General features: G+C 49.4%; 2 protein-coding genes across 2 annotated transcripts in view; both read right to left on the reverse strand.

The window, feature by feature from the left end:
- SLC41A3 (solute carrier family 41 member 3) overlaps positions 1-2,968 on the reverse strand; it is a 130,112-nt gene extending 127,144 nt beyond the window's left edge. Inside the window, exon 1 of the mRNA XM_086697227.1 lies at positions 2,781-2,968. The gene's annotated coding sequence lies outside the window, so the exon portion shown is untranslated. The remainder of the gene's footprint in view (positions 1-2,780) is intronic.
- A 3,211-nt stretch (positions 2,969-6,179) lies between these two features.
- LOC147583400 (cytosolic 10-formyltetrahydrofolate dehydrogenase-like) overlaps positions 6,180-20,891 on the reverse strand; it is a 65,413-nt gene continuing 50,701 nt past the window's right edge. Inside the window, 7 exon segments of the mRNA XM_086682258.1 lie at positions 6,180-6,588; positions 7,726-7,780; positions 7,783-7,848; positions 10,745-10,910; positions 13,877-13,975; positions 15,276-15,375; positions 18,183-18,276. Coding sequence (XP_086538384.1) covers positions 6,336-6,588; positions 7,726-7,780; positions 7,783-7,848; positions 10,745-10,910; positions 13,877-13,975; positions 15,276-15,375; positions 18,183-18,276 — 833 coding nt within the window. The 3' untranslated portion in view covers positions 6,180-6,335.

Genomic DNA, 20,891 nt, shown 5'->3' on the forward strand with positions numbered 1-20,891 from the left:
AAATAATTTCACAAGCTGAGCTTAGGAAAGATGTGAACCTCAGTCTTCTCATCTGTAAAGTGGAGTTAATGTTAGTACCTGCCTCAAAAGGTTGAGGGCGACAGGAAGCAATCCATGTAAAGTCCTCACATCTAGTGCCTCACATGTAGCAAGGGCTCAATTCATGTTTCCTGCTACTATGTTTACTGTTACCATTAATGTTCTAACAGGACAAATCACAAGCAGGGGGTGATTCTAGGCACATGGATGGACCGTTGTAGCAGGCTTGGGGCACAAGGAGGGCCTTACCCTGCCCACAGCTTTCCTCATGCCTGTTCCAGTTTCCTGCTGTTGCTCTGCCATCATACCGTCTATCCTTCACTCCCAACTAGTCCTTGTCTTCCCCAAATGGCCTTCAGCCTGGAGGCAGCAGCCCCAGTTCAAATCCTTCCCAGACCCCTGCTCCACCACTGCACTGTCCCCCACAGTCTCAGAGGCCCGTATGATGGGCTGGCCAAGCCCTGACTGCCTCACTTCCCAGAGTGGAGGGCCATCGCCCGGCCTCGCAGACTGACCCCACAAAGACATACTATAGATACTACAAATCACTTTGGAGTTTAGGAACCTCACCTTCTTTCCACAATCCCACCAACACCTGTGCTGCCACTCAGCCATCCTTTCAGAGACCACACCTTGCAGCAAGGTCAGCCTCCTACCTGGTCCTGTCCCTGCAGTGGTTGCCCTCTGCAATGACTCCCTTAGCCTCTGCTCAGGCTTGTCCTCCCCTGGGAAGTGTCAAACACATGCCCCTCAGCCTCTTTCCTTGGAATCCCCCAACACCTCTTAACTATGTCATTGTGCTATACTAGGTAGGATATTTTTGCCTCTCAGACTGTGAATTCCCCAAGGGAAGAGACTCTGTCTGTTCATCTCTGAACATCTCTACTAGTACATAGTAGACACTTGCTTTAGGTTGCCCCCACTCCCAGCCCCCAGAAGTGACCTTGAGATGAGGATTCAAGTGCAAGGAGTTTATCTGGGAGATGATCCCAGAAAACGTTGGTGGGAGAGGGAGGAGGTGAAGCAGGGAAAGGAGGGCAGCCAATGAAGTTTCGTTACCAAGCAAGTTACCTCCGTGGGCATCTGGAGCTCAGTCCTGCCTGGAATTCTGGGAGCTTCGGAGATATTGCCCCTGAAGGGTGTACAAATCCTAACTCCCACCTATCTTTACATGAGGACTACTTCCAGGGGACAATAGTGCCCTGGTCCTTCAGGCCTGATGGACTGTCAGGCAAGGTGGGCCAAGTGGCTCCCACGGCAGAGAAGGCTTTCCTGGGAATTGCTGCGGGCCCACATTAAGAAGTCAGGCAGGTGTGCCCGGGGCTGGAGGTGGAACCTGAGTGGGGCAGTGGCGGGGACATCTGCAGCACTGGAAAGACATTTGCTGATTGCAGAATAAAACGTTGCAATGATAGAGGGCAAAGGGTGCCTGCCAGCCACTTACTCCAGGTGCAGATTGCCATCTGCAAATCAGTGCTGACCTCTGGATCAAGCCTGTGAGGGGAATATCTCCTACCTTTTATATGGATGAGGAAACTGAGGTCCTAAAGAGTTCCTCCACTTGCTGGAGGTCACAGCCCTGAGAGGCATAGCCAGAATTCAAACTCCATTCCAATTAAATCTAAAGATGACATTTTCCATTCCATCAACCAAGCTGCCTCTATCACACAAGGGAACAAGAGAATGAAGGCATGAACGGATGAGTGCTTTATAAATAGGGGGAGGCTCCGATTCATCTAGTGTTCTGGCTCAAAGATGACTACTGACTGAATTAGCTGCTCTTTGGTATTAAATTTATAATCAAATTTACACAGGAAACTATAAAATTCCAAGTAAGAAATCTGTTGTCTGGTGAGGAAGATATCTTAAAATCAGGGCCTGCCCCTCACCACCCCTGCTTGGCATGCTGAATAATCCAGGGCTGGTTTAGTTGCCCTCGACCCCAGCCTGCCCACCCACACCCAAAGGCCATTCCTGGGCTTCATGCACACATGGAGAAGTGAGCTATTGTTGTTGTTGGTCCTGCCAAATCCATGACCCCATGACTCAGTGACAGCAGGGTGAAGCACACGGGCCTCAAGGTGGGACAGGACTGCAGCAGTTCTCTCTGCCCTAGGCCCGGACCACCACCCTTGTGTCGAGAGCTGCCAGGAAGGAAGACAGCGCCACTACTCAAAACCCTCTTGTAATTTGCATAAACATGAACAAAAATATTTATGCTCAGTTAAGCATTCAACTCTTGATTTTGGCTCAGGTCATCATTTCATGGTTTGTGAGTTCGAGCCCCACGTTGGGCTCTACGCTGACAGCACAGAACCTGCTTGGGAGTCGTTCTCTCTTCCTCTCCCTCTGCCCCTCCCCTGTTCGTGCTCTCACTCCCCCTCTCTCAAAGTAAATTAAAAAACTTAAAAACTTAAAAACACTGTTCATGTTATAATGGAAATAGCACCTTGCACTTTACTAGGACTTTCCAACACATGCTTACATCCATGATATCATTGAATCATTGTGACAGACCTGGGGGCAGGCAGAACAGACATTACCATTCCCATTTTCCAATGAGGAAACTGAGACTTGCCCCTAGAGAGTGTCTGGCAGTGCTGGACTTACAATGTGAGGGATGATCATGCCTCTGTTAGAAAACCTCCCTACAGCAGACCCAGGAGTCTTCTCCACCCCCAAAATGGCTTAACAGCCAGAGACGTTCTTGTCTTTGTTGAGATTCATGCAAGCAGACTTACAGTGCCCCGGTAGGGGCATGGACTCAGGTGTGCCTCAGTGAAGCTGCTGGTTTTCCCTCCGGGTAGGAATGTCACAGCAACTGGGCTCACATCCAGGCCCCTGACAGCCTGGGGATGCAGGAGGGAATAGCCCCACAAAGGAGGATAGAACACGAAGCTGCTGACACCTCAAGGGTTATAGGAACCTCAAAAACAACCCCTGGGCTACTGGGAAGAAGCCTCAGGGCCCCAGAAGGAGGGCTAAGGTCACTGCATCTGCCACTAAAAATAGTCCCACAAGTTTTGCTGACCTCACTTGGAAGAGCAGCTGGCAGAGGGGAAAAGACTAGGAGTCAGCAACTCACCAGAAACAAGAGCCTAAGGAAAGCCCGCCTCCTCACCTGTAAGATGCAGACCATTTCCTCCCAAAGGCTCAAGAGGCCTGGACCACTTCCATGCCTGGGGGCTAGCAGTATATTAAAAAGATGAAGAAATGTCAAAACAGGCCTACAAAACTTGTACGTTTTACATGTTAACACAGAGCACATTGGGGCACCTGGGTAGCCCAGTTGCTTAAGCATCCAACTTTGGCTTAAGTCATAATCTCGTGGTTTGTGAGTTCGAGCCCCATGTTGGGCTGTGTGCTTATAGCTCAGAGCCTGGAGCCAGCTTTGGATTCTGTGTATCCTTCTCTCTCTGCCCCTCCCCTACTCATTTTCTCTCTCTCAAAAATAAATAAAGTATTTAAAAAAAACATGGAGCACATTAATGCTTAAAAATATAACTCAGAGTTAAGTCATTGTAGTATTTATTAACAATTCTAAATTGTTGTATAGTATGTAGTTAAAGGGCACAAATTTAAATTTGTATAATGTGCATCTTCTTCTTCTGGATGTGAGTGATATATCTCAGCTCTCTGAGCCCCCTCATTTGCCATTGTCATTAAAAAGAGAGTCAGTTTGGGAAGATGTGTAAATTCTGGACATGGATGATAGTCACACAACATGGAAGTGAACTTAATGCCACTGAACTGGATGCTTAAAAGTGGTTGAGATGCAGGGTGCCTGGTGGCTCAGTCGGTTGAGCGACTGACTTCAGCTCAGGTCACGATCTCACGGTTTGTGAGTTCAAGCCCCACATCAGGATCTGTGCTGATGGCTCAGAGCCTGGAGCCTGCTTCTGATTCTGCGTCTCCCTCTCTCTCTGCCCCTCCCCCATTCATGCTCTTCTCTGTCTCTGTCTCAGAAATAAACATTAAAAAAAAGTGGTTGAGATGGTAAATTTTATGTTATGTGTATTTTACAATTTTTGTAAGGTCTATGCTTGAAGCCTTCCATGAATGGTGAAGGCCAAATGCACACAGGGTCCCCTAGGTCAGATCCTGATCTGCGGTTCCTGTGAGAAAAATCTGAATTCAGGATAGTGCTCCAGAGGCTGACTGGAACCCCCAACTCTTCCAACACCTACACAGCGAAGCACTCATAATTTACTTAAAACTTTCTTTCCTTTATTTCTCAGCTATATTAAAGTGAAGGTAATATGGTAATTTTATTTAGATGATGTGTATAGAGTGGAAATATGATCTGTTAATCTTGGGGGATATAAAAAGGGTGATATAAAATATTTGTTATAAAAAATGAAGATACTGGAATGAACAGAAATTAGAATCATTGATTCAACTCTTACCCTATCATTTGATATTTTGCTGGCTCTAAAATACATATATAATAGGGTTTTCTTATGAATTATGGTCAGAGGAACACCCATCTATCACTACAGCAGTGAGAATAAAACTGTGTCAACGAACAAACAAACTCTGAAGTGTCAGCAGTTTATAACAACAAAGGTTCCTTTCTTGCTCCTGCCACAGGTCCATTGTAGTCACTGGAGGCTCTGGGCAGGCAGAACAGCACCCTTTCAGATACTGCCGGTCACTACCTCAGATTGGAGAAAGGGTCTCAGTCCAGCCACTAATTGGTCTGGTCCAGAAGTGGCACATTCACTTCCCTCTTGCAATATTGGGCAGAATTAGTCATATGGCTCCACACACACACCCCACCCCAGAAAAGAATGGGGAAGTGCCCTTTTCCCTGTGTCTGGAAGGCAAGGAGAATTGGATTTGGGTGAAGGACACTGATGCCTCCATCAGTCCGAGGGCAGCCAAGAGGTTCTTTTGGAGCCCTTATAACCAAAGGTGCCAACCCATTGCCTGTCCCCACTGCTGCACCCCAGCTAATTCCAGGTCATGCCTTTACTAGAAAGGGGAACTCAGGCACCGAGAAGCTGGCTATGTTCTGCTGTACATGTTTGGCCCCCATGACCAGCATTTCAGGCCTGTGGTTGCCTGACATCTCCCCCACCCACTAAGGTTAGCTCCAGGAGCCACACTTCACCAGCTGGGGTCTGCTGAGGTCTCTGGGCCCAGCCGTGATGGGCTGTAGAGGATGCCTGGTTTATGTGCACAGGGCCTTGGGGATAAGGTGGCTGCAGAGAGGATGAGATCAAGGAGCTCGGGGGCATAGCCTTAAGTGACTGAGATCAGATCCTGGGGATTTGGCACCCACAGCCTCCTGGATGACAATAGCCCTTGCATATTTCCATGGAGGACACCAAGAAGAGGAGGCGGGAAGAGGTGGCAGACAAGGACAAACGGAGCAGGATTGTCCAACATCACACCTGTGCATGTGCATGTGAGCAAGTCCCACCTCTGTGTGCACGGTGTGGTACCAGACTTTGGGGGGTTTTGTTGGGGCTCCTTTAATGAACACCTTTGGGGGTTCCCACAGGTGTGAAGGTTAGAGAGGGGAGAGAAAACGAAAGAGCAACCACTTCCCTGAGGATCCTGAGCTGGGTTCAGGGATGGAGGGTCCAGGAGACAGCTGCTCTCCCACACCTTGTCCCCCTCACCACTACTGGGCCTCAGAGGTATGATCCCCAACTGGAGCCAGTCCTCAAGTGCTGGACTCCATAGTGGCAGGATGGGGAGAGAGGCACTCATCCTAAGTCATGCAACAGCCCAGGGAAAGAGGAGTGCCAGACTGGATCTCCACTTCCCCTGACAGGCCAGGCAGGTTGTATGTGGCTACCTGCCTGGGTGACATTGTCTCTACACTGTGGATTCACACTGCCCCATTGGCCTCCACACTTAGCCTCCATGGCTTCCCCTATTTCTGTGGATGAAGCTCTGACCATGGTGGTCAGGACTTGCTCTCTGGCCCCCTGCCAGCCTCCCTGGCCTCCTCTCCTCTGGCTCTCCTGTCCCTGAACTGAGGCCCTTCTCTGCAGCTCCAAGACCAAAGCTGGTCTCTCAGGACCCGCTGTCCCTCTGCCAGGAGCATGCACCCTCAGGTCTTTATCCTGCCTCTTCCAGACACTGGTGTTTCAGAGCAGGTGCCACCTCCTGGGAAAGGCCCACCTTCGTCCCTGCTAAAGTCACCTTTCCATGTCTCTGGCCAGATTACTCTGTCTTGTCTGCTTCCTGCACTGCTCACTTTTTAGCAGGATCTTGCATACTGCCTGAATTATCGCTTGTCCCCTCCCAGTAAGAAGTGAGCACTGGTAGCCGTCTTGTCAAGACTATAGCCCTGGCCCCCAGGACTGGGCCCAGCACCAAGGTGCCTTACAGGTGTTGAGGATTAGGTTACCGAGGTCTTTGCCAAAGCTGGACTGCTTGAACCCTCCAAAGGGAGCAGCCACGTCAGTCTTGTTGTATGTGCCTGCCTCCAGTTTGTTGCTAACATACAGGGCCTTTTTGATGTCCCTGGTGAAAATGCCAGAGGCCAGACCAAATTCTGCCACATTGGCCCCAGACAGCACGGTGTCCATATCACTGCAGGGAAAACCCATGAAGAACTCTGTGAGGAGGGTCATGGGGCCACCTGACACATGGAATGCAGGGAGACCTTCCCTCTCCTCTGAGGGGAGGCCAGGCCCACTCCAAGCTTCCCACATTCAGAACCCTCTGAGGAAATGTGCTGGGCCTACAGCAAGTAGGGCACCTGAGAGAAGAGGAAAGAATGACAGGGAGGAGGAGCAGGGTCAGACCATTCTGGTCATCTTGGGTGAGCCCCTCACTTTATAGAAAGGGGTATGGGAGTCCAGAGAGGAGGGCAGGCTAGAGTCACACTACACATGGAAAGGTGCATCTGTCAGGCCTTCTCAAGGGGCTACCCTGGGGGCCTTCCCACAAAGACTTCATAGGCTTGAAGACTCACCACAATATTTGCTTGGTAGACAGTAGAAAAGTGTCTCATTCTAACACAGCATGTGAAGATAATTTTGATAATTTTTTGACAGTTGGAAGTACAGTGTATTGAGGATGAGGTGCCATTCTAGAATTTGCTCAGAGGTTCTACTCTGAAAAATAATAGTCAGGAAAAGAGTCTGTGGTAGAGCAATTATGGCCAGTTCCTATTCCTCTCCTGGCCTCGATGACTTGCTGGACCAATAGGAGAGGGGAAAGTGAGGTTCCAGTGTTTCTGAGGCTGAATGATGGTTCTTGAGGAGGGTTACATCTTCCACTGGCCCTTTTTGGGTGAGTGAGGTGCCAAGCAGCAACTGCCATGCCACGGAAAGCCTAAGGAGAGGCCCTGACATGGAGGCAGAGATGGCCAGTCCCATAAAATGCTGACCAAATTGAAGATTCACAAGTGAAATAAGTAACTTGTTATTTCAAGCCACTGGAGTTTGGGATGGTTTCTTACACAGCAGTGGATAATGGGAACAGGACCAGCAGGCTGTGAGAGGCATCAGAGAGATGAAGTGGATGCTCTCAGTTGGAACCAGCCCTCCTGGACCTCCGGGGACTCTGCTAACTTCAGTGGTTGACAAGGACTGGGAAGGCTAGGTTAGTCTTCGTCCTTAGCCCCCACCCCACCTGAATTCTCCTTCTGGCCACACCCGCCACCCACAAAGCTCAAGGGAAGAACCCAGTAAAGCAAGGAAGAGGATCCAGTTCTCAAGAGACATAAGCAGAGCTCCCTATCCATCAGTAAACTGAGAGATGATCATGATGGGCCCAAGGACTCCTCCTTGGCTATGAACATGTGGTTCTCCACACCCATGAAAATGGTTGGCTCGAAGAAGAAACCTAAGGGGCAGACAGGATTCCATGGTGTGTAGGGTGGGTGGTCCTCTCCCAGGCCAGGCCTGGGTCCCACCGGCCACCATGCACACATTTCTACTCTGGCACTGCAATTTGTGACACCTTTGTGGTGGAGGCCACATACTGTGGGTGCCTTTCCTGCCCAGGTGTATGAGTCCATGGGATCCTCACAACCCTTTCAACTAAACACTGATGAAGAAAACAAGGCTAATGCTCTGTGTTGGTCTGTGATAGAACAGCAATTCGGTATCTAGTATAGCTCCTCAGGTGGCTCTCCATCAGTCCCTGTGGAGTAGGTTGAGTAGAGGGAGGTTGGACACGAGTTCTGATGGACAGGATCTCCCAGGACTGCTTCCCATCTCCTTCTAGGCACCTCAGTGTGGGTGCTCATGTCCCAAGCACAGGGGCGAGTGCCTCCTGCTCTCCTGTCAACATACGCCCACCACCTACTCCCATCCGGACTGCTACCCCTACAGGCCCTGGTTCTAGATGGAACCACCTCTGACAGCATAAATGCTTCTTCTATTTCTCCTCTAGGCACAGAGTGCAGGGGCCCTGAGACCCTACTGGACTGAGATTTCATTTAGCCTAAGGGAAAATTGAGAGACATGAAATTTTCTCTTTCTGATTTTTAGAAAAACAAAAAGAAATTAACTTTAAAAGTAACTTAAATAAAATATTCCATACTTTTCATACATTTGTAAATTATATTTTAACATTAATTACAAATTTTAAAACCAAAGTTAGGTATGAGGGGTGCCTGGGTGGCTCCGTCGGTTAAACGTCTGACTTTGGCTCAGGTCATGATCTCACGGTTCGTGAGTTCGAGGCCCGAGTCAGGCTCTGTGCTGACAGCTCAGAGCCTGGAGCCTACTTCAGATTCTGTCTCCCTCTCTGTCTCTGCCCCTCCCCCACTTGCACTGTCTCTCTCCCTCCCTCTCTCTCTCTTTCAAAAATAAATAAACATTAAAAAAAAGTTAGGTATGAACACATTTTGGCTCATGTGGTGTGGCCTGTATTCACTCCATCTGCAAACGAACTGTTGCCCATCAGGTGCTGGAGGCTCTGGGCTGGCCAGGCTCTGTCCCTTTCCTGTTCCTTCATACTCTTCTCTGCCCTTCTGGGCCCCATGAGGGGGGCTGTATGCCCATGCTCCCTCATCTTCTGGCTTCCAGTACAGTTTTTACCTCATAGCTCTGCCCCTCACCAGATTCCAGGAATTCTATGCCCTCCTCTTGGCCCTCAGGCCAGGGGATGGTGATGGTGGCTCCCCATTGTTCCTGGTTTTGAGGTAATGCACTCCGTCCCCTCACTGCTCTGCAAACCATGCCTTCAGTTCACTCTTTCCAATCAGCCTCTGAACTCTGGCATCATGGAGGCCCTAGTCCGCAGGGGGGCAGGGAAGGGAGTGAGTAAGCAGAGTGGCAGTCAGTGTCTATAAAATTGCCACTGTAGGAGATTCCAGGGAGCAGCTGTGACACAGGAGCACATATGGTCTGGGTCTGGATGTTATTTGAGCTGGTTGATGAATTCACCAGTTGGGGAAACGGGAGCTGGTTGCTCATCAGAGGAGCAGAAAATGCACAGGGAGCAAGAAAAGGTGAGATGTATTCAGAGAGAATAAAAAATGGCTGGAGCATGTGTCATGGGCGAGCAAGTTAGAAATAGATCATGGAAGACCCTGGGTGGAAGTGAGGAATTTGAGCTCGTCACCACAGGGGGATGGGTCCCTGTAGAAATTGCCCCAATGTTGGGGAAGATATAAGCAGACTTCCGACAGCTACATGAGTAAAGGGTTAGCATGGTATAAGAGGTCCCTCAGGAAGCAGATGTGATGGTCCAGTTAGGAAAAGCTGTGGAGAGTCAGCAGGATGGTAGCAGGGATGCAGGGCAGGCAAGAAAGATTTTTAATTTAAGAGAATCAGGCAGTTAATTTAGAGTAGTGGGTCAAGAAAAGAGAGGAGTCTGAAATTCATTGTTTCCTTCCCTCCTTCATTCCATCAAATTAACTCAGGTTTCATGTGAGTCCCAGTGCTGGCATGAAGGACCTAATGGTGTACATAGAAACAGACACAGTGTCTTTCCCCATGTAGTGGGCAATCTAACAAGGAAGCAGTTCAAATAGTCCATGCCACAGCTCCTGCTCCTCTGGCTCCAGTGACTTGATCAAATGGAAGATTCTAGACAGGCAGGTGTATCCCTGGGTCAGGTTGGGGCTGGGGGAACTCAGATGATGTGATGGATTCGGTACCCATTCAGTGTAAAGGGGCTGTGGACATGCAGGTGAAGGTGTCCAAGTGGGCAGGATTTCTGGATGAGGAGGAGACAGGCAGGTGGAGGTGTCCAGGTAGGCAGGATTTCTGAATGAGGAGCAGCCTAGAGACAGATATTTGGGGAGGTGCAAGCCACTTCAGGGGGTGAGATCCTCCAGGGAAAGTGTCTGCCATAAGCAACACTCCAAGCTCAGGAGAGACTTGAGCATACCTCCATTTAAGGGACAGGTGGTGAGGGAGGTTCAGTGAAGAGTGGCCACTGAGAAGTAATGCCAAAGATAGAAAGCCATGAAAGCCAGTGCCATGGAATCCATAGGAAGAGAGAATTTCAAGGATGCACAGAGGTTTATGGCAAATTAAAGTCCACTATGATACACATTAAACCAGCACTGACTGGATTTCAGCTTTGCTGTCTTCACCTTGCCAGCACCACGCCTGGTCTGGCAGGTGTCCAGATAGCCAAGGCCATGGCATCCAGTGTCACAGATGGGCCCTGAGGCCTGGGAGCCTAACCATGGCCTTGACATGCCTCCAATTAGAAGTAGACAGGAAACCAGAGGCCACGCTACTGGCCTTTCAGTTCACCCAAGTGGAGTGCTCTGACTGACCTGGCCGAGGGACTTGACTCCCACCACAGACCAACGTGGCCCCTTCCTCCACGCCACGCTGGCAGTACTCTATTAGCTTCCATAGGTGGGCTTGGTAGGTCTGCGGTCCATGGTTGGTGTCCCGGTCTAAAGGGTTACCGATCTTCATCCTCTTCACCTCTTCTACCTGTGGAAAGTTCTCCCAGTCAGGTCCTGCTCAGGTGCCCAAGTTCCTGGCAATGCTCCAAACCTGACCCACTGACATTTCTGCATTTGGCCACCAGCCACTGGCCCCTGAAGAAATTCCACACACCCTCAGGATGTTCCATATTCTGGTTCCAAACCTGCCTTCCAGGCTGAAACCCAAGATATATCCTATGTGCAAGGAGACCCGAGCATAGCATCAAATGACCTGGGAAAACGGAGGTGTCCAGGGATATAGGTGAGGGCCGGACGTGGGGTTGGGGGGTGGTGCCAGCAGAGTGCATCTCTACACAAGTCCTACACCCAGCTTCACAGTCTGAGAAGCTGAAAGAACATTTGTCTGGGGACTCCAGAACATGGGATGGGGATGGGGATGGGGCCAGGGAACACCAGTCCTGCTGCAATGCCCTGGTGGTAAGAGTGGAGCAGAGGCATCTGGGCCTTGAGTCCACCCACTCCTGCTCCCACTTCTGCCTGCTGCAGGGCCCAGCTTCAAGGCCACCTCCTTCCAGGAAGTCTTCCCTGTTGCCTCAGACAACCGAAAAGTAGGTCTAGGCTTTGCCGCCTGGAGATGTGGGTCTGGATCTCCTTAAAGGATGTGCCATATAGTGTCTGATGGATTCTGGGGCTGAGTGCAGAGAGTCAGAAAAGCTCCTGAGTATGGGATGCTGTGCTACGGAAAAGAACTCAGGTGGCATAACCAGTGGGATGTAGACATCAGAACTTCTGGCCTCCAGGCTAGGATCCACCTCTTCCATTTTTCTCTCTCCAGGCTCCTTCCTTGGTTTCCTAAAATCAAACAAGGTCATCTACACCCTCCCTGTGGCTGCATCAAGGTCAGGTCTGACTGGCCATCTCCTCTACCTCTGAGGCGAGGGCTGTCTCACCCCTCCATTCAGGCTCTGCACACACACTCCAGACAGGCCTAATCAGATGCAGCAGACACTCAAGTCCCCAAGGAACACCCTCTGCCCTTTCACCAAGAACCCCTTACTTCTCTGTGCTGAAAGGGGTCCCCATCTTCTGCTTTGCTCCCCTTCTCTGCTGTCACTTGGCCACCCTCCAACCTATGTCCCTAGGATTCCAAGAGCAATAGTGCTGAGCGTCCTGGGTGCACTTCTCCCTTGCTGTATTTGGGAACTGAGATGATCCTGAGAGTTATCCTGGAATTCTGACCCCTGCCTCACCCTGTGGGAGTTTCATGACTCCCCTGTAGTCTCCAGAAGGGTTGTGCTCCCCATAACCACATCCGCTCAGTGAGCCGCCCCCTCCATCATGATTCTCCATCCGTGTCCCAGGTTCAGCTATTCCTGTGCTGGGCATGTCACAGCAAAGGACTTGCTCAGCCAGGCTTCCCAGCTCCCAAACTACAGTGGGTTATATAAGTGGACACCACTGTATGCACTTCCCATCGAGGTGGAGCTGGTTTCCCACCCTTTCAAACTGGGGTGGCCTGTGACTTGCTTTGGCAGGTAGAATGTGGCACGAACAACCTTTGAGAGATCCAAGAGGGCTCTCAACTCCTGCTCTCACTCTTGGGAATCCTGCCGCTGGCCCTGCATGTGCCCAAGCACACACTGTGAGAGGAAGCAACACAAGGACAAAGATGAGCCTTCCCGGTGCAGCCACCAGTGCCCCTGTCGGCCACAGATACACGAGCCAACCTCAGGTGAACCTGGGCTGGTGCCCATGGTGCCAACCCGCAGGACTGTAACTGCACAAACAGCATTTACCAAAGCCACTAAGTTTGGGGACTAGCTTATGACATGGAAAAAGCTGTTACACTCCCTTCTAGAAGGTCTGCTCCTTTTCTCCCTGCGTTTCATATTTTTACCCATTATGCAAGACCCTCTCCAGGGACACCTGGGTGGCTCCATGGATTAAGCGTCTGACTTTCGATTTTGAATCATGTACTGATCTCACTGTTTGTGGGATCGAGCCCCATTCTGGGCTCTGCCCTGACAGTATACAGCCTGCTTGGGATTCTCTCTCTTTCCCTCTCTGTCTGTGCCTCCGCCACTCAACCACACGTGCTCTCTCTCTCTCTCTCTAAAAAAAAAAGACCCTCTCCAGAACTCCTTCCTAACACCTGCCGTGCCTTGTCTCAGTCCTGTTCTTTCATTTTTTCCTGCCTTTGTAAATACAGTCCTTTAAACCTGCATGTAGTGGTTGTTGTTCCAGCATCCCCTCTCTTACCCACTGTGAACAGGATGTGGGGAAGGGCTCTTGGCTGAAGCTGAGCCAACCAGAGCCCTGTGGGTCCTGCAATCACTGAATGGGCCAGGGATGGACCTGGGACCCAACCAGCATCCTCCCCCACAGCCTTTTCTAACAGTCAGTGGGGACAGGGTGACTTCCCCTCTGGTTCTATGCTATCAGCACAATGCCACATCCTCTTTATCTATGGGCACCCATCCTGCAGCAGCCATGAGAAGCAGCTGCTGATGGTCTCAGGTCCTAGGGAGAACTCCTCTAGTCCATGGACACTCAAAGACAACAACTGTTGACAGGGGTTGAAAGCCTGTCCCCTTGACCCCAGGGGTATACTTAAGAGTTGTCCTTCTTGCTCCAGAGCTCCTATGTGTGGGTCAGGCTAGGGCTGGATGTCACTTGAGATCATGTCCTGTCTCTGTCCTTTCCTGGTTCCTCCCACCTCCCAGGCTTGATCTGAGAGTGCACCCTTAGTGAGCCACATACACCTGAATTCCTGGCTCAGGCTTCACTTCTGTGGACCTACCCTAGCACAGACCCTTTTTGGTTATGTCAGTGTGAGCTGCAGGGTTGTTATTTCTTGCTGAAATAATAAAAATCAGTAAAATGATACAGCTTTGCCTGATGGTTTGCTTGCTCAGATGAACAGTGCCTGACTCTGCCTGGCCCAAGCCTGCCTCCCTGCCCCCAACCCCCTGTAGCCCAAGTCTCCCCAATGAAGACTGCAGAAGAACTTACCACCTTCTGTACAATGTGGTTGTGGATTGAGTTCTCTACGAAAAGCTGGCCTGCTGCAATGCTGTTCTCGCCTTTGTTGAAGAAGACACAGCTCATCCCCTTCAGAGAATGGATAAGGATGCTGGCTTACAACCTCTCCCAAGGCATCAGCCCCCCCACATCCCATCAGCCCCAGGTACCCCCTTCCTATAGGGTAAGGGAGGAATGTGTATATCCTGACCTTTGATGGGATGGTGGGCCAGGCCCAGCCAGCGCTGGGCATACCAGCTCCACTCATTACTCATTCACCTCAAGAGGGGAGATGAGTCCCATCCCCTGGGGACACTTGTGTCTGCATTGCAGAGAGTGGAGGACAAGAGGGAGTCAGGGAGTGAGCCTGGAGACCCTGTATGAAGGTGTGTTCCCTGGGGTGATACAGGAGGAGTCAGAGCTCACACTCTTGGGGCTGAGCCTGGAGGGTCTGTTAGCTTGGAGCAGGCAGCAGCCCCATGTCTCGGGAGGGACAGGGTGCCAGCTCAGGCCTGAGAGAACTCCTGGCAGGGATCTAGAATAAGTGTCTTCAGAGGGACACTCCTTAAAGGGGCCTGTATTTTTGCCCTGGGGAGCCCTATGTGGTCAGCCAGGGGAGGCGTATGAGCCTGACTGCTCTGTGTCAAGCTTGATTCTCATGGAAGCTGGGATTGCACTGACCAATGACATGGCCTGGGTTGCTGGCCCTGCAGCAATGGCCTTAGCACCAGGGCCAAGACCCTTGGGCTGATGAACTGGCCTCCCTCAATTTCCTTATCTGAGGCTGCACTCCCTTTCATGTCCATGCTGGGTGTCACATTGTGCTCCAAGGCACAGTGACGGTTAGATGGAATGGGGCATATTTGGGCACTGGTGGAACATGGCCTTACTGGCTTGCTCCTGAAGGTATGGAGAGGGGGACTGAGGCATAACAATGACAGTGACAATACAAACATAAGAACAACTGACACACAGCACCTGCCACATCTTCTAAGCCCTTCGGACTTAATAGCTTGTTGAATCCCTATAACAACCATAGGTGTATTCTCCCCATCATACAGGTGAGAACATGAGGCCCAGAAAGGTTAAGTAACTTGCCTGAGGCTGCCCAGTGAGTCAGTGGTAGAGCTGGACAAACAGACACAGCAAAAAGGAGAGGTTTTCATGCTGATATCAGAACAGATGGGAATATGGCTAACATTTCCTATTCTGTGAAGCTGATCTTGGTAATTCTGACAGTCACAAAACTTCTTGGGAAGTGTTTTTTTTCTGGAAGACATATGTCATTCTTTGTCCCCTAGGCTCCTTCCTGCCAGTCTAGGCCAAATGTGTGAGTTTGACTGTGGAATCAGAGATGGGCACCCCATGTCCACCTGCAGGTGGTCCTCACTATCTGCACAGCCTTGCTGAGGTCACAGTCAGCAAGGATGATGGGGGGTGACTTCCTGCCCAGCTCCAGGGAGACCTTTTTCATGTTACTCAGGGCGCAGCTGAAAGGGACAGAGGTTGGTAGGACTGGGTCCCTGGGAGATGGGGACACAGGAGCTCCAGATGGAGGGGCCAAGGGAAGCTCCAAAGCATGCTGTACTCAAAAAGCAAACAGAGGGCCAGAGGGGGCTTCTCCCCACCCCCATGCTCATCAGCTCTCCCTTCCCTTTCCACACCGCTGCCTTCTTCCTCCTCCACACCCAGGCTCACGCCCATCACAGGGCCTTTGCTTTCAGCCCCTTGGGATCGTTCCTGCTTCACATATCCTTGAAGCTCCTTCTTTACTTCCTTCTGGCCTCTGTTCCAATGTTCTCTTGCTGGGGTGCCTGCCCTGACTGCTCCATATAAATTGCATGCTCCTGAGCTCCGCATCTGATGTGTTTTGCGGTGCAGTGTATTTGTGTCTGACCCTGCCCATAAAGCATAAGCCCCACTGGGGTGGACAGGCATTTGTCTGGTCATGCAGCTGTGTTTATCCAATAAATAAACCAAACACAGGACCTGTTGGGGTGGCTGCAGTGCCACAAGGCCTTTGGCCTCTTGGATTTTTAGTGACGGGTGCAAACAGAGAGAAGTTGTGGGTCCTGTGCATGTTGCATCAGTGGGCACAAAGTGGACTTATTGATAGTGTCTGCAAAGGGACACTCACAGGAGTGGGCCAGTGAAACACAGGCATGGCACGGGGTGGGAGTGGGGAGGGGTTCTCCTTGCTCAGGACTTACCTGGGAAGAAGGCTCCCATCTCAGGAGCCAGCATCAGGGGTCTTGGAAAGTCCCCAGAAGATGGCAGCCCCAGAGCCACAAGACACCCATCCAAGCCCTCCTGCCCTGGAGTCCTCAGAGCTGACATTTATTGAGCCCTCACTCACCCTAGCACATACGTACTCACATAGAACTATCACCTACACAGCACTGGGAAGACCAGCTAGCTATTGAATAAGGACAAGTAAATCAGCTGCTGTGACTACTTGCAGTAAGCTCTGGCCCCATTCCCTCATCCATCCATCTGCACCCCATCCATCAGTCCTGCACCACCACCAGCCTCCCTTTCTTCAATGCTGAGGCTTGCTCTGCTGCACTCAAAAAGCATCAAAGTAGCTCTGCCTGGCCCCATTCACAGGCTCTGATGTCAGCCTCCACTGACTCTAAAGATACACTCTACCAGCCACACTGGCTGTGGCTCCTGGCCCAGAAAAGATACCATGTAAAGCTGCTGTGATCAGCACAAACATGGTGCCTACTCAAGGAAAGTGCCAGGGCCCAGGATGCATCCTGGCCCCCAGAGGGCTTGTGTGGGGCCAAGAGGTGAGAACCCCATCTTTCAGGGCATAGAGAGGCCCCCTGGAGAGCAGAGTCAGGGGCTGCAGAAGTGTCTCAGGGAAAAAGAACACTGCTCTGCATTGGGGGCTACAATAAGGTGATGTTCTAACACAAGAGAACCTTTCTCCCTATGGAATTGTCATGTTGTAGCTGGATTGCTCTGGTGTAGAGAAATAGGTCCTAAAGATGCAGTGATGAGAGAATTGGAAAGCAGGGGGCTAAGACTCTCCAGGAGCCCAAGTATCAGTCCCCTGGCTCAAGCCTCTTTTATTTTTGCAAATTATCTGATAACAGCAAGCACATACAACACAGTATTTGGCATCTTGACAGGTCATGCACCTGCAGTGTATTCCATACTGGGTCATGAGTACATCTGGCACCAGACAAAACATTCTTATCCCCAGGCCTGGAGCCTGTATGATGTCCTTCTGGACAGAACGAGCAGTCCCAGCAGCCTTCCATCCTGGGAATGAAACTGCTTTCAGTTTCTTGCTGCTCTGTCCCTTTCCTTCAGGACATTCTTACGGTGCCCCCGGCTTCTTGTTCTCCAACACACTGGGAGGTCTCACTCAGGAGTCTTACAGCACAGGCAGTGGTGGGTGGTCTCGTGACCTCAGAGAAAGGCGTCACTATGCCCAACAGAAGCTCCAGCTCCTCTCTGTACCTCTCACTCAAGTACACATGCCTGAAACCCATCCCCAGAATTCAGTTTCAGTGCGGTGGTGCTCAGGCACCCAGGGTTCGTCTTGGGACAGGCAGGGGTACAAGGTACCTTGCTGCAGTACAGCCCTGTCTGTAGCCCCAAGCTTGTTGGCTGCACAAACCAGCACCATGGAGCATGAAAACTACTTTCACTCAACTGGTGGAGAAACTGAGGCCTGGAAGGGTCAGAGCTTGGCCCCGGTCATATCATGAATTTGTAACAGAGCCAGAAATAGAACCCCAGCTGATGTGAGGCAAATACCAGGAATAAGAGACGAAATGATGCTCTAGAACAGGGCTGTCCAACAGAATAGAGCAAAAGCCTCAAATACCAGCCACAAATGTAACAGCATTTTTTTTCACTACCACTAAAAAACTAAAGTAACTTCCTTTTAGTTTTAAAAGAAAAACTAAAAAGAAACCGATGAAATTAATTCTAATGTATTTAATTTAGCACAATTCATAAAAATAAACTTAAACCTGTCATCAATATAAAGTTATTAATGAGCTATTTGTGCACTAAGTTTTCAAAATCCAGTGGGCCATTCACACTTGAAGCCCATCTCAATTCAGAGCAGCTCTGTCCCAAGCGGCCATGCATGCTCAAGGCCCCAAATTGCACGGAATCTCCAGCAGCCCCGGGTCTAAGTGCGCTCCACAGAGCAGCTGCACCGGCCTCACCAGGGGCTGGTCAGAAACTCAGACACCAGACTCGGGCCTGCCTCAAGCTCACACACAGCACTGTCTACTTCTCCACACTGTGACCAGAGATACCTCCAACCACCTACCTTTTCATGATGTGTTTTCCCACCTCCGTGGAACCTGTGAACCCAATTTTCCACACATCAGGATGGTCTGAGAGTCTCTGGCCAACCAGTGGGCCTGCAGGTTGGAGTGAGTGAAGGAGTCATGGCAGCCAGCAGGTGCTGAGGGCGAGGTACAAGCTCTGCTACCCCTCACATGTGCCTCTTTAGGCCAGGCCTCTGGGCTGTGCACCCCCAGTACTTAGTGCCCTCTGTGCCCAGGGCTTACTTACTCCCTGGTATGGGCAGAATGTGTGCCCTCAAAATTCATTATGCTGAAGTCTTAACCTCTAGAACCTCAGACCTGACTGTGGTTGGAGACAGGGTCTTTAAAGAGGTGAGTATGTTAAAATAAGGTCATCTTCTCCTTTTTTCAACACATACTGTCTCCTCAAATTTACCTCACCCTGGCTCACCTTTTCAAATGCAATTTTTATCTTCTCAATCTGTCTGTGATCTGGATCCATTTATGATTCCTCTGACTGCTCACCACCTCCACTTGGATGCTTTGCAGCCTCTCAAACTCAACATATTTGAAACTGAACTCTTAATCTTTCCCAATACATGTTATTTTTCTGGGTTCTCCATTTCAGTAAACAACCTCTCCTTGCAACCAGTTGTTCAAGCCAGGACCTAGGAGTCGTGATCTTGATACTTCCCTTCCCCACCTTATCAATTACCTAATCCTGGGCTCCTCCACCCAGTTGGCCCCTCCATTTCCATGGCTCCCCTGCCTCTGAGCTTGTAAAACTGCATGTACTAAGGTGAACCTGTGAAGATTCTGGTTCAGTAGGTTTGAATTGGGACACTCTCATCCTCTATAGATAGTTAAGATACTAATTCCATTCCACCATTCTTGTTAAAAAGAAAGTAACTGTTTGGGAAAGAAAATATTTGCAAAAGACACATCTGATAAAGGACTGCTATCCAAAATATACAGAGATCTTGGGGCACATGTGTGGCTCAGTTGGTTGAGTGTCTGACTTTGGCTCAGGTCATGATCTCACGGTTGTGAGTTTTGAGCCCCACATCAGGCTTTGTGCTGACAGCTCAGAGCCTGGAGTCTGCTTCAAATTCTCTGTTTCCCTCTCTCTCTGACCCCCCCTCCCCAAATAAATAAACGTTAAATATATATATACAAAGATCTCAAAAAAGAATCAACACTAAGACAATAAACAACCAAATTAAAAAATTGTACAGGCAGTATCTGTACCTATACCTCATCAAGAAGATATACAAATGGCAGATAAGTATATGTAAAGATGCTCAACATATGTCATTAGGGATTGCAAATTAAAACAACAGTGAGACACCACTACACAATTATTTGAATGGCCAAAATCCAATACATTGACAGCACCAAATGCTGGAGAGGATGTGGAGCAAGAGGAACTCTCATCATTGCTGGTAGGAATGCAAAGTAGGTCAATTGCTCTGGAAGACAGTTTGGTCAGTTCTTACAAAAGTAAACATAACTTTAGCATAAGATCCACCAATCACATTCCTTGGTATTTACCAAATGAGTTGAAGACTTATGTCTACAGAAAACACTACATATAGATGTTTATAGCAGCTTTATTCATAGTTGCCAAAACATGGAAGAAACTGAGATGTCCTTCAGTAGTAGGCGAATAGATAAATAATCTGTGGAACATCCAGACAGTGGAATATTATTCAACCCTAAAAAGAAATGGGCTATCAAGCCATGAGAAGATGTGGAAGAAACTTAAATGCATATTACTAAGTGAAAGAAGCCAATCTGAAAAGACTATATACTATATGAGTTCAAATATATGATGTTCTAGAAAAGGCAGAGCTATGGAGACAGTAAAAGATTGGGGGTTGCCAGGGGTGGAGGGAGGGAGGCAAAGTAGGTGAAGCACAGGGAAGTCATAGGGCAGTGACACTATTCCATATGATACCACAATGGTGGAAGTATGTCATAACATTAGTCATAGAATGTACAACACCAAGAGTGTATCCTAATGAAAACTATGGGCTTTGGGTGATAATGATGTGTCAGTGTAAGTTTGTCAATTGTAACAAATGTACCACTCTGGTGTGTGATGTCTATAGCGAGGGAGGCTGTAGACACATGAGGATATGAGGTATATGGGAACTGTCTATACTTTTTACTCCATTTTTCTGTAAGCCTTAAACTGCTCTGAAAAATAAAGTGTATATAATAATCATCATCACTATTTTAGGCTGTTCAATAAATATTTGCAAGAATGTATCATATATCAGATCACAAAGAAATTCTCCATTTTAGGGGCACCTGGGTGGCTCAGTTGATTAAGCATCTGACTTCAGCCTAGGTCATGATCTCACAACTTGTTGGTTTGAGCCCCACGTTGGGCTCTGTGCTGACAGCTCAGAGATGAGAGTCTGCTTCGGATTCTGTTTCTCTGTCTCTGTCTCTCTCTCTCTGCCCCTCCCCTGCTTAATCTCCGTCTTTCACTCAAAAATAAATAAACGTTTTTAAAAAGGACATCAAAAAAAGAGAACTTTTCCATTTTAAAGGTTTTGTTTTTAAGTAATATCTATACCCAATGTGAGGCTTGAACTCACAACCCTGAGATCAAGAGTCACACACTCCACTGACTGAGCTATCCAGGTGCCCCAGAAATTCTCCATTTTAGAAAGCAGAATGTTTATAGGCTTTTATGGGTTGGATTGTGTCTTCCCCCATTC

This window comes from Puma concolor, chromosome A2 (genome assembly GCF_028749965.1).
Source record: "Puma concolor isolate L17-30 chromosome A2, mPumCon1.1.hap2, whole genome shotgun sequence".
Classification (NCBI taxonomy): Eukaryota; Metazoa; Chordata; class Mammalia; order Carnivora; family Felidae; genus Puma; species Puma concolor.